This window comes from Ailuropoda melanoleuca, chromosome 6 (genome assembly GCF_002007445.2).
Source record: "Ailuropoda melanoleuca isolate Jingjing chromosome 6, ASM200744v2, whole genome shotgun sequence".
NCBI classification, from domain to species: domain Eukaryota; kingdom Metazoa; phylum Chordata; class Mammalia; order Carnivora; family Ursidae; genus Ailuropoda; species Ailuropoda melanoleuca.
The window spans coordinates 111,920,057-111,938,730 of record NC_048223.1 but is presented as its reverse complement, the minus strand read 5'-3'; the positions used below and the strand labels follow the sequence as shown (position 1 = coordinate 111,938,730).

The window sequence follows — 18,674 nt, the reverse complement described above, 5'->3', positions numbered from 1 at the left end:
CCCTGGGTTACCACTATTTGTTAGTATTTCAGTAAGACTTCATTGAGCATCTCCTAAGGGTTTGCCTCACTCTGGGCACTTTCATAGGAAACAAGGACTTGTTTTTATCTCTGATTAAAATCTAGTTGCAGAAAAAACCCTCAGGGAATGTACATGTGAAATTAAGTGGTGGAGCAGTTATGAATTAGGAGGATCTGATGCAGCATCCTCTCCTACCCTGGGCTCCTGCTTCCTTCCCTTCACCCGCTTTCCCTTCCCTCCCCACCAAACCCAGGGAAGTACTCTAGACTCTGGGGATCTGTCTCCTGCCCTGACATCATATATATTGCCTCTGAAGAGAAAACTAGTAAGTTCTCCCCAGGTAAGGTATGGATAACTAATAGATTTAGCTTTTCAGTTGGCATTTGGTTTTCAAGAGGTATTAACCCAAAAGTTTCTCTGGAGAAATGCTGGGGTGGGTGAGAATGGCACTCTGGAAGGAGAGTCTCCCTGGTGGTCTTTAGTCACTCCAGGTCACTGAGTCTATCCCCTGCTCCCTGCTCCATGCCAAAGGAACCGAAGACAGCTTGACACCTGCTTTGGAAGCATCTCGGTCTTCTGCAATGGAGTGTGCAATGGGACAGTGTAAGGAAGTCACGGTGAGTTAGGTCAGGGCACATTGAGGACTTTAAGATGAATTGTTCTGCAAGCACTCTTTCAAAGGGGCCTAATAACAACACGACTTCACTACAGTTTCTCAGCGCTTTCCCACTGGTGACTTTGACATGAACCCAAGCTCTGGCCACGCTCTGTGGGTCACATCACGCTTCTGGGTGTCCCATATCAATCATAAAGACAATGCCTCCCTTGATGTCTATTTGACCAGAACATTCTCTATACCAAGTACCAGAGAGATTCTGAGATGCCACACACTTTTCAAGCCAACAAGTGTATGTTGATGGGGCACCTAATTTGGCTCAGACCCAGTTCTGAGCATGGAGGGCCGGAGGACGAGGCTCATTGTCCTGTGCCTGAAGAGTTCAACCCAGCAGAGCCAGCCTGGGGAGGAGCTTTGGAGATTATGATCTTCTTGAGTTAGGGATGGGCCTTCATTTCGGAGGAAGAGAAGTCTCCATGCATTAAGAGGAAGAGGGCAGTTTGGCATAGACGTTATCTTGGGGTTTGAACCCTGGCTCTCCACTGCTGGCCAGGTGACCTTAACTACCCTGAGCCTCAGTTTCCCTGTGTATCAACTAAAGATAACGACAGCACCCGCCTAATAGAGTTGTTGCGAGAAGTAAGTATGCTTAGCGCCAAGCTCCCCCCGACAGGTGCCAGTAAATGTTCACTGTTTGTAGGAGCGGTGGGATTACTATTATCACAGATAACTCCATTACTAGTACCAACTAGTACTAAAAACACGTGCATTTACAAGTTTCATTCCCATGGGGGCGCCTGGGTGGTTCAGTCAGTTAAGTGTCCGACTTTTGATTTCAGCTCAAGTCATGATCTCAGGATCATGGGACTGAGCCCCACATTGGGCTCCATGCTGGGTGTGAAGTCTGCTTAAGATTCTCTCTCTCCTTCTTCCCTCTGCCCCCCCTTCCACAAATGCTCTCTTTCTCTCTCTCCCAAATAAATAAATAAATCTTGAAAAAGGAATGTCATTCCCCCAACAATCCTCTGGGATAAGTCAGCAGCATCCAAACAATACCAGCTGCTTGGGCCTGTTGGCCAGTGGCGATGTGGTGAGCTCCAGCCGAGGTGTGCTCTAAGTGTGAGATTCACACCGGAGCCGAAGACTTGGAAAAAAAACAACAACCAGAATTTAAAATATCTCATTGTTTTTATGTTGATTGCATGTCAAAATAAGATTTTTTAATATATGGGGTGAAATAAAATTTATTATTAAAATTAATTTCACCTATTTAACTGAAAAATTGAAAATTATACCTGTGGCTCATATTGTGTTTCTCTTGGCTGGTACTCTTAATAATTACCAATTAACTCCACGGCTCATTCTTTTTTTTTTTTTTTGGAAAGGGTGAGGCACAGAGAGAGAGGAAGAGAGAGATTCTTAAAGCAGGCTCCACGCCCAGCGGGACTATATCTCACAACCCTGAGACCATGACCTATTTGGTCTGCGACAAGGTGCCACCAAGATAGGAAAAAAAAACCACTGAAGAGATGTGTGCCATCTCTTGGGGAGAACTACATTCCTAGGCTTTCAACCATCCCTAAACATCTTATTTATGTTCTCACAGAACGAACTCTGCTAATAAACCTGGACGTCAGGGGTCATCAGTGGTGACTGAGTAAAACGTCTCCTGCCTGGGGTGGGCCTGGCACTAGCAGGGGCAGAGAGAGTTGTGAGTGTCAAGGACGGTCTTGCTGCACGGGGAGGTCTCCATCAAATGAGAGAGAATTCTGGATTGGATACAGGTCTCCCCAGATTTCAAGCCCAGACCTTGGCTTGTTGGAGTCTCATGAGAGAATTCCAGAGGCAGCCCCGGCCAGGCCCCTCCAGGTTTGGGTGAGTGGGTTGCAGCTTCTAAAATGTAACATAACTGTATCATCTCAGAAAACAAACACTGAATTTTGGGGTGGGAGTGGGAGTGGTGTATCCACACTCCCGCTTTCCACTTTAGCCTCCACTTCCAGTGTTGGCTCAGGGCTCTTGCTAAAGCAGGGCGGTGACTCAGACCGTGATCACCGCTGGAGGAGAGATGAGTCCCTGAGCTGGTGACCACGAGGCCCAGTGCCCCCCCTCCCTGGGGACAGAGTCCATTCTGGGCCTCCCCGCGTTCCTCCTTGCTGGCACATTGAGTGTCACCGCTGCCTCCTGCTACCACACCCGTGGGTGACTTCACCCCCCTCCTTGGCTGGGCTCGAGAGACATTCGAACCTGGCTGTCCCCGTATGACGGTGTCAGGAGAATGGGTGTGCTTTGATCCACCCTCCTCCTGCTCCCATACAATCAATCACCAGGGCACCGGAAACTAAAATCGGATGATTTAGAAGCGGCTGTGCTTTGAAGGCAACCCAACCTGGGTTTATATTCCAGCTCTGCTTTCACTGTCTGAGAGCAATTTAAAACTGTGAGCTTCCTCATTGGGAGACAGAGAATGAGAATATTAACCTGTCTTCCGGAAAGACAAAATGCGATCCTACGTATGAAGACAGCACTGTGCATAGTACAAAGTACTCAGAGAAAGGTTTGCTGTTACTTATTTGTTCATCGGAGATCCAGACCACGGTATGCACTTTCACAGACCCTTGTGGCTTCGATGCCACGCTCAGTGGGTCCTCATCTTTGCCCTTCAGAGCTTTCTTTCGTCAGCTACAGGGCATTTGTGCAGTTGGCCCAGGGCAGGGACGTGGAATGGGACTGCAGCGTTCCCAGTCCTGCTCTAACACAGGCCGGCGCAGTGACCTGGCGCAGGTGAAACGCCTTCGTTTCTACCTTTCCTGATGTCCTTATTTGTATGTTGAGGGTGACAGTAATACCACCTGCGTCTACAGGGTCACTAGGGGAATGACATGAGTCAGTTTAAGTAAGGAATTCAGGTCAATACCACATAAGGCTAGCACTATAAACTTTAAACAGAGAAAGTTCCAGTAAGGGCCTTGAGAGAGACATGGTCATGTTCACTCTTGTCTGAACCTCTGGGGTGAGGCAGGTAGGACGAGGCCCGTGGTACTCAGGCCGATGCAGGTAAAATGGCTCCATGACAACCCCATACCTGTGACATCCCGAGGCTGATGCCTCCCTCCCAGCTCCCAGCCTCAGTATTCTGCGAATGGCTCAGAGACTCAGATCAAAGATATAGAGAGACTTTATGTCCAAGAAGCTGGAAACGTTGAATAAATATTACGGAAATGTCTTATGGTGAAGACCTCAAGGAAGTAAGAAAATAAAGACCCCACTGTCACCCTCAGTGGGTCCCCCCATCTCCCTTCACTGCTGGGGTTACTTCTGAAATGCAGTCAGCCCTGTCCCCTTAGCCTTCGTTTCACTGCTGCTAGCCTGTCCTGGGAGATCTCAGAGAAATACCAACATCTGTCAGCCTGATCCTGCTTCAAATGTGACAGCTCTCATTTTCAAATTTATCTCTTCTCTCTCTGTCCTCCCCCAATAATTGTTCCCATCCCCAATTCTAGGTCTTTCTTTAAAGCCCTCCCTGCCTATGGAGAGATCTGTGCACTCTGCCCTCACCTCCCTGCCAAATGAGCATGCTCTTGGCCTTGGTGACTCACCCTGAGCTAGGTCTTCCCACTGGCACTCTTTCCCCCATTCTGATCCCTCTCTTGCTTTGGGTTTCTTCGCATCAGGCTTGGCTTGTACCGCATGTGATCCGTAGCTAACATAGGCTCTTGTGTTCGGGTCTGAGCACTGGCTCTTCGTTTTTAAGCTCCCCAGGTGACTTTCATGGGCAGCCAAGGCGTTCCAAGGTCCAAGAGGAGGATGGGTGTTCTCAGGCTACGTGCACACGAATGTCCTGGGGATCGGGTTAAAATGCATAGTCTGCTTCAGTACATCCGGACAAGGCCTAAGACTCTGCATTTCTGCCAAGCTCCCAGGTGATGCTGGTGCTGCTGGTCCCCAGGCCATCTGTCAAGCAGTGGGGATCTAAGCAGTCCCATCTCAGAGATGGTCAAATCAAGGCCCAGCGAGCACAGTGGCTTGCCTGAAGCGGCTGAGTGGTCACGTGGGGACGTGAGTGCACGGCTTCTGATTCTAGTACTCTTTCTGGGCCTCTTCATAAATAATGGTGCTTTGTTGCTTGACGAATATAAACCCTTAAGAACACAATGGATGACATGGGGATTTTTCAACATTCCTCATTTTATTGCCTTTCCCTTGCGAAGTGCTCGAACAGGACCCTTAAGTGCATATAACAGAATGTAATGTTCTATTATTATAGAATCATTACAGGTAGGTCGGAATAGAATATGATTTGTAACACGTAGGTAATAAAAGAAGAGTTAATTACATAATGTTCTTTCTGTATTGTTGATAGACTTTATGATAGCTATACACTTTTCTTTTCTTTTCTTTTTTTTTTGAGAGACAATCTTCTTTAATTAATCCCATCTTCCCACCTTAAGTCTCTATCTATTTGACTGGGTGATTTCTCATTGACTTATTTCTTCTTTTTTTTAAATTTTTATTTATTTTTTAAATAATTTTTGTTTTATTAGTATACACATTTTTCATGACAGTTTATGGTGGGGATTTACTCTGTGTCGTGCACGACGTGTGTCTGTGTCTCAGGTACTTCACGCCAGGTACCCTCCACAGTCACCCTGGGAGGTAGGGATTATTGTCACCTCCATTTTGATGAGAAAAATGAGGCTTGTGCTGTAAAGTAACTTGCTCTCTGCTCAGCGTTAGAGCTGGGATTTCAATGAGGGAGTCTGACCGCTCCGTCAGACTCTATTTTATTTAGCTTATTTATTTTAGTCTGGCCTTGCCTTCGTGGCTCCACGCCAGGGGGCCAGAAATAGTCTTCCCCTACTTGGGCGATGCTCCCAGGTTGACTCATGGGCAAGGGGCTATGTTAGTGGCTCTGGTACAAATGAACCTAGAGACGGGCGTGTCCCCCTCCCCTGGGTCTGTGTTTCTGTCCTTCTGTTTCTGTCTCTGTTTCTTCCGGCAGGGTCCATTGATACCTACTTTAATTCATTTGCTTATTTTCACTCTTCCAGGGCAAGCTGTTCCTCCATGGGAGCCCCCTGGGGTCCCACGGCAACCCGAAGCCTTCCAGCTGCCTGGTGGATGCAGGTGAAGCTGATGGGCTTTGGGCTGTGGGAGCTCAAGTATGGCCGGACCTACGGAACATACAGCCAGGGACCGACCAACCATTCGGGTAACCCCTGGCAGACCTTGCACCTACTAGCTACCAGCAGAGGGGTCACAGGTCACCCAACCCCACCACCTCTGCTACCTGATACTCACTGGCACAAGTACCAGCCTGTGAAATATATATATATATATATATACACACACACACACACACGCACATTATATATATTATATATACATTATATATATGTATTACATATTATATATATATATATTTCATTGTAACTGACAATGAAATAAACCTATAAAACTCACAGCAAACAATAAATGCAGGTTATACAAAATACCCGGAACACAAAAATCTGTAAAGACAGAATGCTGGTTGGTGCTTACCGGGGCCGCGGGTAGGAATACCAGGGAGAAGCTGTTTCATGGCGACAGGATTTTACTTTGAGGCCACGGACATATTTTGGAACTTCTTTGGGTGGTTAGTTGTACAATACTGCAAATGTACCACATGCCACACGAATTGTTTGCTTCCATGGTTTATTTTATGTCCTATGAATAGTACCTCAGTAAATTAGTTTTTAAAATGTAGACAAGACAGAAAGGGGAAAGAAAAGGGAAGAGCTCTTCTAACCGCACAGTCAGGTGTTAGGCACAGTTAACACGTTAGTGCGCGTCCTTCCCGATCGGTTTCTCTGTATTCGCGGGCACAGGGATCCCTATTTGCTCTTTAAGGCGCGCACCGTTGCGGCTGGATGCTTTCAATTCTGTGCTTCCCTGAGAAAGAGGGGTGGCTTTTCCCGTTCTGCCTGCCCTTTCCCACCGCAGGCTTCCCTCACCACAGCTGTTGCTCTGCAGAACTTACTGGACGGCCCCCGAGCTGCTGCGGCTCCCAAAGGCGCCCTGGTCCGGCACCCCAAAGGGAGATGGCCACAGCTTTGCCACTCTGATGACGGAGCTGATCCACTCCCAGGTCCACGGGCCGTTTGACCACCTCAAGGAGGCGCCAGATGGTAAAGCTCAAAGAGTTTCTTTGGCAGGCTTTGGTCACGTGGGCAGGTTTCAAATGCTTGTTTTTTAATTCAGTGTTTATTAATTTATGATTTATTCCGTTGTGTTTCCTTTTTAAAGTTTATGTTCTTTTTTAAATTAAAAAACTAGATAGAAGGGGGAATGAAGCATGAGAGACTATGGACTCTGAGAAACAAACTGAGGGCTTCAGAGGGGAGGGGGGTGGGGGAATGGGATAGGCTGGTGATGGGTAGTAAGGAGGGCACGTATTGCATGGTGCACTGGGTGTTATACGCAACTAATGAATCATCGAGCTTTATATCAGAAACCGGGGATGTACTGTATGATGACTAATGTAATATAATAAAATTATATTAAATATAAATATAATTATATTATATATAATATAAATATAATAAAAATATATTATGTTAATCACCATACAGTACATCCCTGGTTTTTGAAAAAAAATAAGTATTTAATTTAAACTCTTGACATTTTAGTACATATTTGAGAATAGTGAACTACATAAAATGCAATTCTTTATTTCCTACTTTAAACTTTTATGTTGGTAATAATAAGAGGAATCATTAACATTCCATTTAAGATGTTAAAATCAGGATTTAGTCAATTGATTCTCTTTTTTACAGCCACTGATGGGTACATTTAGGACTCTTACTAAATTAACTCTCAAATGCATATGGATTATATAATATTACTCTACCTATTTCACGTGCCTGGGGATATGATGTTCTAGAGGAAATTCACATATGTGCAACTAAAGCATCTGACTTTTTTTTTTCACCTGCACTGAATATGCTATTAGCAGATAAATTACTTATTCGGGATGTATGAAACAATGAGGCGTGGATGTAATCTGAATTCTTGCTGCTCAAGGGACAAATAAATCTCTGAAAACTCAAAAAAATATTATAAAAACAAAACAAAACAAAAAACTAGATGCAGTTTGCTTATAAAAACAATCCAGGAACTCGGGATTGCACACTTTATTCTCCAACAGCAGTCAGGGCGATCCTGTTGGAAAATGAGTTAGGTCACATCACTTCTGTTCACAGCCTCCTCCCCTGGCTTCCTATTTAGGGGATGAAAGCTAAGCCCTTACAGTGGCCCTCTCACCTGGCCTCTGGGACCTTCTTTATTAGTGTCCTATGGTTGCCATAGTAAGTTAACCACAAACCTGCTGGCTTTAAGTGACAGAAATTTATTTTCTTACAGTTCTAGAAAGCAGAAGTCCAAAATCAAGGTTCAGCAGGGCCGTGCTCCCTCTAGAAGCTGTAGGAAAGCTCTCTTCTTTGTCTTGTCTAGCTTTTGGTGGCTGCCCTGGACTTCATGGGCTTATGGCCATATCGCTCCAATCTCTGCCTTCCCCTTAACATTGCTTCCTCCTCTGTACACCTCTCTTCCATCTCTATCTTATAAGGATGCCTGTCATTGGGTTAGAGCCCACCTGGAAATCTGAAATGATCCCCTCACCTAAGATACTTAATTAAATCTGCAAAGACCTTTTCTTCACATAAGGTCACATTCACAGGTTCTGGAGATTAGGACATGGACATATCTTGTTGGGGACCACCATTTAGCTCAGTATACCCTCCTAATTCCATCCCCCATGGTTTGCTCCTTTCAGTCATGCTGATCATCTTCATGTGTCTCCCTCATGCCAGACACATTCTTACCCCAGGGCCTTTACACACACCATTGCCTCTGCTTGGGTATCTCTCATCTCATATTTGTGTATACAAATTTGCTTTCTTCTTTCTTAAGGACTATAGAATTTTTCATTGTAAGGATATGCCATGTATTATTGATTGATACACATTCTAGTTGTTTTCCATTTCTTGCTCTCATAGTTGCTGCAGAGAGCAGCCTTGTATCTTTGTGGACATGAAAGAGATAAATGTATTTTAAGTATATATATATATATGTATATATAGATAGATAGATATAGATATAAATATGGATATAGATAAATGCTGCCTGGTTGACTTTGTAGGATATATTCAGGCTTATTCTTTGCTGAGTTGTCTCTTAACACAGAGTCCATCATGGAATTAAGGGCAGAAGTGGTGGGAGATAAAGCAAAATTTGATCCAGATTGATAAAAAAAAGTTTAGGAGGCATAACCCCCAGCACTGTTATTTTCCAAGTTGGCCGTACGCTGGAATTGGTCTGGGTCTCAGCCAAGGAGACCTTGATGTCATACGCCACAATCTGGCCATCAGGGTTTGCGGGTGATTCCAATGTGTAGCCCACACTGAGAACTGCTGTCTCAGAGCGAACCCAGGGAGGTGTGCGTGTGTCAGTTTCTCAGTTTCTCCCTTGATTTTTTTTCTTTATCACTTTGCCTACCATTTCTAGCACATTCCCAGGTGCCAGCCTCAAGTCTCATCTTTAGATCATCAAGCATTCCCTGGAGACTTTTTCAAGTCAGGAGCCTTTCTGAATGTATGGAGTTGCTTTAAAAAATGGATTCCTGGGGCACCTGGGTGGCTCAGTTGGTTAAGCGTCTGCTTTTGGCTCAGGTCATGATCCCAGGGTCCTGGGCTTGAGCCCCATGTTGGCCTCCCTGCTCAGTGGGGAGTCTGTTTGTCCCTTTCTCTCTGCCCTTCCCTGCCAGCTCAGGCTCTCTCTAGCTTGCTCTCTTTCTCTCTCAAAAAATAAATAAAATCTTTAAAAAATAAAAATAAGAGCAGATTGCAGTTTCTAATCTATGGTCAGGTGAAATAGAGGGGAGACTAATCCAAAAAGGTTCATCCCAAATCCAAGTTCAACTGACTTTAGAACCAAGAAGCTACATAGATCTTCCCAGACTTGGCCCAGGAAGGAGCCGATCTATACTTGCCAGGCTCAGCTGCCATAGGATTGCACCAATTGGGGTGAAGGCCAGAGAGGGGCGTTGGCAGTGGGGGTGGGCAGACAGTATACAGTTGGTATGTTTGCCCTCCACTGTGGTCCTCTGCTCACAGAGTTAAATGAGAGCTGGCCATATGGGACTATGTATACACAGGACTGCAACCAGGAAAAGTACAAGGTGCACCTAATTTATGGACGAACACGCTTCTTCCATTAACTTCTCGTACTTCCCTACAAACAGTCCTGGTGCTGGGAACTGCATAGATATTGATTCTCTGCACATACTAGACCAGTGCTTTTCCAACGTTAGTGGGCATCAGAATTACCTGGAGGGCTTGTTGAAACACAGAATTGCTGGGTCCCACCCTCAGGGTCTCTGACTCAGTAGGTCTGGAGCAAGGCCTGAGAATTTACATTTTTATCAAGTTTCCAGATGGTGTTAAAGACCCACAGTTTGAGAGGCACTGGCCTGGGGCCACCCCGGACCAGCCGCATGGACATCCCCGGGGTAGTTGTTGGAAATGCAGATTTTCAGGCCCAACCCCAGGCCTTCTGAATTGGAAACTGTGGGGGTGGGCCCAGAATCTGTGTTTTAACAAGCCCCCCATCCTCGCTTCTGATGCACACCCAAGAAGAACAATTACAATAACGTGACCGTGGATGGCTGAAGATTGAAGGATGGTCACATGTGAGCAGCTCATGAACGTGTATACACACGGAGGGGCAGACCGACAGTGTGAATTTGAACCCATGGTTCAAAGTTTATATCATTGTATTGATTCTTCCATGGCAGTTCTTAGAGCTGAATACAGGAAAGCAGAGAATATAGCAATAGTAATTCTCCAGTCACTTCCTTAAACCATCGTTGTCCCGTGTCTCAAATTCTACTTCGTTTGGGACGTAAAACACAATTACCCATAGCATATCCTTTTTTAAGATGTATTTTCTTTCAGATTATTTTTAGGCATGAAAAATGTGCACTGAAACACAGGTATGTACATTTACAAACACAAGATAATATTTTACACAGTTTTAGAACTTGCGTTATTATCATTAAGTAAAAGCCACAATTCGGATTTCCTTAGACTTTTTTTGTTTTTGTTTTGTTTTTTGTTTGTTTTGTTTGTTTTGTTTTTAGAGAAGATGAGGAGAAGGAAGGGCAGAGGGAGAAGGAGAGAGAGAATCTAAAGCAGGCTCCACACCCCGCATGGTGCCCGATGCAGGGCTCGATCTCACAACCCCGAGATCATGACCTGAGCCAAAATCAAGAGTCGGATGCTTAACTGACTGAGCCACCCAGGTGCTCCCAGACTTCCTTAGTTTTTAACCCAGTGTCCTTTCCTACCCCAGCATCCCATCCAGGACACCCCACTACATTACCCATCTTGTCTACTCCATGCTCCTCAGGAACGTTTCTCAGAGACTATCCTTGATTTTTATGACATTGTGCTTTTGAGGAGTCCTGGCCGGGTGTTTTGTAGACTGTTTCTCATTTGGGATTTGTCTAATTGTTTATTCCCTCATGATTAGACTGGGTTTCTACCCCTTGGGAGGAAGGCCTCAGGGGTAAATTGTCATGCTCATCCCATCGTGTCAAGGGTACGTAAACCCTGGTTCTTTTTACTGTAGAATGATATTGGAAACCAAGGCCTAGATGCTGGGTGTGCTCATTGCTGCTGGGGTGTTGTTGCGTCTAGTCCCTCCCAGGGGCATGTGTTTACACTAGCCTCTGTGTACACACTCTTCCATATCCGTATCTACCCAGGTGTACCTATGAGTTCATACTGACATTTCCAACATCATTACCACATGGTTCATTTATCCTAGTCTCCCTATCACTTATCCAAAACTCCCTTCCCCACAGGGAGATCCTGGCTCCCACCATCTGCCATCCATGCATTTGCTTATCCAGTCCCGGCATATGTGTGTGGTACTTGCAGAGTTCTTATTCTGTCCCCTCGTGAGACGCAATCTTGCCGACTAGAACACAGTCATTGTGAATGGGTCCTGTTGTTTAATCTTAATGGTCTCAAGTCATTCTTTTGTCATGGTCTTCAGCTATCTGGGATTGTCCAATATCCTGGTATTAAGAATTTGTGTTCTTTGAGGTTTGCTCTCTGTGCTGTAAAGTTCTATGGGTTTTGGCAAATACACGGTATCATGTACCCACCTCTACAGTACCATTTAGTATAGTCTCATCACCCAGAACAAATCCTGTGCCTCGCCTGTTCAACACCTTCTCCCCAAACTCCTGACAGCCTTTCTTCTGTTTCCTGTCTCTATAATTTTGCGTTTTCTGGAATGTCATAGAAACAGAACCATACAGTGTGTAGCCTTTTCAGACTACCTTTTTATACTTAGAAATGTCCTGGAATCAAGTTCCACAAGGAGCTCCCTGTTCAGCGAGGAGTCTGCTTCTCCCTCTGCCCCTCCCCCTGCTCACGATCTCTCTCTCGCTCAAATAATAAATAAATAAATAAATAAATAAATAATAAATAAAAAAGATTCATTCATGTTGTTACACCCATAGTATTTTTATACCAAAACTTGTATACATTGTTCTCAAATTATTATTTCCTCTCCAAAACCTGGATAAGCAGAATGTTCTATAAATGTCAGAAGTCAATGCAGAAGTGAAAGAAAGTAGGTTTACAAATTTGGACACAGAGGCAGCAAGTGGTGGTAACATTTATTATTTGCTAAAATAACTTTTATGTGACATTTTATATGGAATACAAATTGCATAAGGTGCACCCCAAATTCTTATACACTCCTGAATCACATAGACATATATATATGCTCTACTGCAAGAAAGGTCTATTAGAAAACAACAACAACTTAATCTAAAAACAGATTCATTAGAAGGTGCTTACGTGTTTTACAGTAGGATTCTTCATTTTCCAGAGGCTTCAGAGCATTTCTCATAAAATACTCAGATTTCTCTGACATTCCATAATCTGCTCAATTTATTTAAAAACTCAATTTACAAATTGAAGAGCACATATGTTTAAAGTGTCCTAAGCGACACAACGTTTTCAGACATTTGGCTGTCTACACCCCACGTGAATTTCAGAAATCATCAGCCGAATCAAAGACCCTGCAGTGTCAGTTCCACTTCGCCCTTCCCTGTCGGAGGAGAAGGGCAATGAGAAGATTGTGGTCATGGTGAAGGCATGTTGGGATGAAGCTCCAGAGAAAAGGCCCACTTTCTCTTCCATCAAGAAATTTTTACAGGAAGCCGGTTCCAAAGGGTGAGTTAGATGTGGAATAGTTTCTCCTAATTATTTAACCATTAGAATTTTAAGACTATATGGCTGTGATTGCTCCTGTGTGGCTCACTCCATTCATTCATTCCTCCACTCATTCATTCATTCACCCATTCCTTCGTTCATTCATCATCTGCCCCCTAGACGCCTGCCACCTGCAAAGCACGGTGTTACATGCTGGTTAAAGTAGAGTGATAAATTCTCCCTTTGTTTCACAAATGATACAAAAATGTATTGGACAGCAGCACTTCCATTGTCCTCCTTTGTCCACTCTCGATATCACTAATCAATCAAGGTTCTCTTTTCCAGGGAAGTTTGACATGGCCCCAGAATGTTTTCCAAACCCTCATTCCAAGGCTCATGACTCATCAGTTGGGGTTGGACTATGGGGCAAGAAACTATTCACCAACCTTAGAGTAAGCTGTTAAATTATTCATGCCTCCCAAGCAATGTCCTCAATAGTAGCTCGCTTCATATCAGGATAATTGTGTCATCTTTCGGCACATTGGGCATATGCAGGTACAGCCATGTTAGAAGTAGCTTGAGTGTTAGAAGGGCCCTGGGCTGGGAGTCTGGCATCTGCTCCTGGCTTGGCCATTCTGCTAGGCATTCCGAACACAACGGCCCTGTGTTCTGCATTTTCCACATCAAAATTGTTTTAAATGGTATGTCTCAGGTCAATCATGACTTTTACTCAGAGAATTTGGTCTCCTATGTTAAGGCAAGTCTATTTCCTATGTGAGCCTCAGTCTCTTCATTTGAAAAATGGGGAATTTAAATGATTTTTCTGAAGACGCTTCTAAAACAAGAGTCTAAAGGATCTAGAAGTGTCCCTTACATCTGTCATCCGAAAAGAAAACAGCTGGTGCTATTCAGAAAAACAAAACAGAACAAAACGTGTCCTGAAATCTACATTTTTGACTGACCATGACGACGATCTGGAGCATGTTGGGAAGTGGGGGGGGGCGCCATTTGTTGAGTGCCTGCTAAGTGTCAGACACAGCTTTAGACGTTGTGTACCCACTCTCTCCCTGAACCTCCGAAAAGCCCTGGGAAGTATGTGTTATTACCCTCATGCTCCAGATGAAGAAACTGAGGCTCATGGAAATGAACAGTGCAGTCAAGGTCAGAGAGCTGGTAGAAGGCAGCCTCTGTCCTGCCGCGTGGCCTCATTGCCGTGGTCATTTCACTGCTGTCCATGGGCAGCCCTGAAGCAGAGAACCTGAAGGGCAAGACATGTTTTCTTTCCTTGGAATGTATAGCTGAAAGCTGTGCTCCACTGTGGCCCTAAAGTTCTTGGAAAAGATGTTAATGTGGGGGTTCTCTTAAAGCCAGTGAGCATCCTAGACAGTCTCGTGAGCAAGCCGGAGGTGTATGCCAACCACCTGGAGGACGTGGTGGAAGAGAGGACCAACCAGCTGATGGCAGAGAAGAAGGTAGATAGGCTTCTGTCCACAATGCTGCCAAGGTATTCCAGAGGGCGGGGCGGGGCGGGGTGGGGGGGCACTTTTTCAAGGGATCCAAGAAGTAATAGCATCACTATCTAAGAGGCTCCCTGCAGAGAGAACATTTATTTGTGTTCCTTTAATAAGAGGAAGTCAGGTTCTTCTAAAATGGGTGAAGCATTTTGCAGGTAATTTTTGGTCCACCCTATGAAAGGAGATAGGGGCAAAGGCCCTTGAATTCACACAGGACCGAGAATATCTTAGAGAAAAGATGATGGCTGCAGCAACAGGAGAGCGACCACTAGATGGCGCTCTGGGTGCACGGGTCTGATTTGCCAGCTCCCCAGTATTTGAGATTGTACTCCAAAACCTTTCTTTGCACAATACGATATGCTCCCATGACTTCAGATTCAAAACTCACTTCATTTTTGGCTGTAATTGCATCTGTACTCTCTCTAAACACTTGGCAGGAGCACCTGGTACTAAAATTCCAGCACACTTCCTGTGTGTCTTGACAAAGGGGTGGGGTCAGGGATTTGAGGGTGTTAACTTGAGATTGGAGGATTAAAGCAAAAATACTGATTTGTGGATTGGTGCTGCTTCCTTTCCCTCCCACATCTGCAGATTGAATCTTTACCATCAAACTCTATAACCAATAGGGGGAAATGAGATGCTCTCAAGGAGAAAATCCTTACTGTAAAAGCATTTCTTTACCTGCTCTCCCCTCCTCCAATTTATACCCACCACTGAAAGTATGTCTTTAGAGAAAATGCAGGTGGAGAAATGGGAGTCAAAAGAATCCCTTTCGATGGTGGGATTTTGTTAACTAAAAACGTAACCCACTGAAACAAAAGGATCTATAAGGATGATTCTGCTGGGGTTTGTAGGGGACCAGGTGAGTAAGTCTGTTCAAAACTCATCCCTATTCTCTGGTTTCAGCTTCATTGGATAACAGCTCATAGCTGGAAGGTCCGTGGAACCAGAACATTTTGAGTCCCTGACAATCTTTTTCTCCGACATTGCTGGGTTCACAGAGCTGTGTTCACTCAGCTCCCCCTTGCAAGTTGTGAATCTCCTTAACGACCCGTACAGTTTATTTGATCACATCCTTAAAACAGAGGATTCGTATAAGGTGAGACCGTTGGCTCCTGGGCTGGGAGGGGACACGCTGTCTTTGTCAGCAGGCTCCAGGGCAGGAGTGAGGGTGGACCCAGCCCTAGCTGTCAGCCAGGAGAAGGCTCGATTTCAGGCTGGCAGTCTATCTCAGGGCATGGCAGAAACTCAATATTTTATTCCTGTTTGTTTTCTTAGGAAAGGGCTTGATTAATCACCGATGTGTGTGCTTGTCAAGAATCACCAGTTGCTCCTTGTTTCCTTCCATTATTGTATCTTGCAGTAAACACATGTCTAAAGACGCATTGACCTTCTACTGACTAATTCCTCCAGCCCACTCCTGAATATATTTCCTTCGGATTCAGAGGAGCTCCCATTTACTCTCCTTTAAAGGTTGTTTTGGGATGCTGCGTGAGTCTCACTTCTGCCACTGTGATACTTAGTGCAGGTGAAGACAGGCTCTCACGTGTGGACTATCAGACTTGGGGCTAAAGTGAGAAACAACGATCTGCCTAGTGGTCACCCAGCATAAAAGATGATTTTTCCAGGAAGGATAGCAAAAATGAATAATTTGCCTTCACTCAAGCAGTAGTGATGATAGCTGCTTTGGGTGTTTTCTGAGTTTTCGGGTGGGGCCGGATCCCGACTGCACGGTGCCCAACCTCACGCATGCCTGGTGCAGCCACAGGTGTTCCAGCTCTGACAGGCTCTGCCTGTGGCCCTGGGGCTGGGGAGATTTGGGGGACAGTGTGGTCATGTCCCCCAGGGACATATTCCTTAATGGTTATCCCCCAGTGGTCCCCACAGATATGCCTCTGTTCAAGGGTGAAAGAAAAGGTGGTGTGGATAATCTCAAAGGGTGGTGTGGATAATCTCAAAGGGTAGGTCTCACGTATCCCAAGACGGAAGCTGCTCGCCCTAGGAGGGCGTCCTCTGGGATTTCCTCTTGGTGTTATCTTCTCTCTTATGTTTTCCACCAGCTAATACTAAATCGGTTTCAGTGTCTAAAGGATGTATGTACCCATGGTGGGGAGAGGTAGCCTAGAAGCAATCAGACTTGCGTGCTGGTTGATTTTGTGTAATTCTGGGGTGACCAATAGACAGAGGTGTGTTTACTGCCTGGCTAATGTCTGGAATCCCCCCTTTACTGCTTCATTTTTGGATTCTGCTAAAATGCAAATGTAACTGGAAAGGGCTGTAGCTTTCAAGTTTACAGTGGTCATTTATTCTCTATTGTGAAGGAGGGATCTGAAAGGTGAATTTATTAGGGGAGAAAGAGGACAAATTAGGCAGATACATGCATTTATGCATAAGTATAAGCATATATATTGTGTCTCATGTATACACCTATATAAATGTGTCTAAGAGCCCTTGTATGGGGTGAAGACGTTTCAGATTGGGTAAGACGAATTCCACTCGATGGATGCATGTGATCCTTCAAGATGTACCCCATTCGTACACTGCTGCCTGTTTAACTGGTTTTGAACTTGAGTTGAGGAAATATGGTTGCCACCACTATCAGAGTTCAGAGGAGAAAGCAGTGGCTGTGTGCAGGAGGGCTCAGGGAAGGAAGGCTCTGTGGGAGGAACAGAACAAGGGCAGAAACCTGTGGAAATGCTGGGACATGGAGGGAGTGGAGGTCAGGGAGCGTGACTCTTCAAAGCGGGGGGCCTCAGAGCAAGGCCACTTTGCTGCTTTGTTTTCAGGTGGAAACCATTGGAGATGCATACGTGGTGGCTAGTGGACTTCCCATCCTCAATGGAATCCAGCAGGTGGGACGAGACTGCCACAATGTCCTTGCACTCCCTCAGCGCCACTGTCGACTTCCAGATCGGGCAGGTGCCCCAGGAGAAGCTCAGGCTTAGGACTGGCATCCACACAGATAGACAGCACTGGGCCTTCGGGTCCAGGTATGGGGCCAGGTGGTTCTGGATTCAAGTCCTGGGTCTGAGGTTTTGAGAAGCCTGAAGCTGAATGGTAACATCTACAAGGGAAACAAAAGGTTGAATGGTCTCTGTAAATGTATTTCCAGCTAGCCAGATTACTTGGTGACAGCGAAGACACCCAGAGACTCCAAGGTGTTGAACCAAAAGTTAGGAGGAGACCGAAAAGCAGGACAGTTTTATGGGGCTGCTTCCCCCGCCCCAACCCCCATGCCTCTGTATCAAATGCCCTTTGATCTGGTCTATTTTTGGTCAAACTCATGGGCATGTGACCTGTGCAGAAGCAACCAGTACTTGGTTTAATGCTCTTCTTAGTTTCTTAATTATTAATGTTATCATAATATTATTACTATAATTAGTGCTATAATATTGTATTGTTACAATATTATAATAATTATTATTTATTTTCTTAATTTCTTAATAGGTTTTGAATGAGGGGTTCCTTACTTTCATTTCAGCCTGGGCCCTGTAGGGTATGTAGCGAGACCTGCTCCTACCTGTCCTCCAAGGCTTGACTAGAATAAAACCTGGCCCCTCATCAGAATTAATCACTCCCACACTTGTGCCTCGGTTGTTTTGTTTACATCTCTAGTGCACGAAGAACATCATCATTAATTTCTGTCTTAGCTTGGTTGTTAAAACAAAATACCACAGACTCGGCGGCTTAAACCACAGACATTAATTTTCTCACAGTCCCCGAGGCAGGAAGTCCAGGATCAGGGTTACAGCACGGTCGGTTTTGGTGAGGACACTCCTCCTAGCTCACCAAGGGCTGCCTTCTGGCTGTGTCCTCAGCTAGCAAAGAGAGAGTGAGCTGTGGCATCCCGTCTCCCTGGCCACTAATCCCTAACCCCCCCTCCCCCCCCCCCCCACCCAGGGCTCTACCATCAGGACCCCGTCTAAACCTAAGTACCTCCCCGAGGCCCTGCCTGCTAATCCCATCACCTCGAGGGGTACGGCTTCTGCGAGCGCACGAGGGAGGGGGTTACAAACATTCAGCTCGTCCTAAATTGAGGACGTTGTTTCCCACCAGAAGTCCACGGGCTCTGTAGGTCGCCTCTCTGTAAACCCGAAGACCTGCTGCCACACTCCGCCTGAAGAGGGCACTTAGATATTTGCTGAACTGCCTTTACTGACTTAACGTGCACTGTGCGGTCCAGCCCTTGGGAAACGCAGATCGGCTGCGCCCTTCCGTTCTCCTCCTTGCAGATCCCGTGCTGGCTGGCGTCGT

General features: G+C 45.5%; 1 protein-coding gene across 1 annotated transcript in view; it reads left to right on the top strand.

The window, feature by feature from the left end:
• LOC100472992 (guanylate cyclase 2G-like) overlaps nt 1-17,711 on the top strand; it is a 35,708-nt gene extending 17,997 nt beyond the window's left edge. The window contains 8 exon segments of the mRNA XM_034663623.1: nt 5,689-5,759; nt 5,761-5,847; nt 6,647-6,804; nt 12,750-12,931; nt 14,274-14,410; nt 15,327-15,519; nt 17,207-17,275; nt 17,277-17,711. Of these exon segments, the coding sequence (XP_034519514.1) occupies nt 5,689-5,759; nt 5,761-5,847; nt 6,647-6,804; nt 12,750-12,931; nt 14,274-14,410; nt 15,327-15,519; nt 17,207-17,275; nt 17,277-17,459 (1,080 nt within the window). The 3' untranslated portion in view covers nt 17,460-17,711.
• Nucleotides 17,712-18,674: the final 963 nt, after the last annotated feature.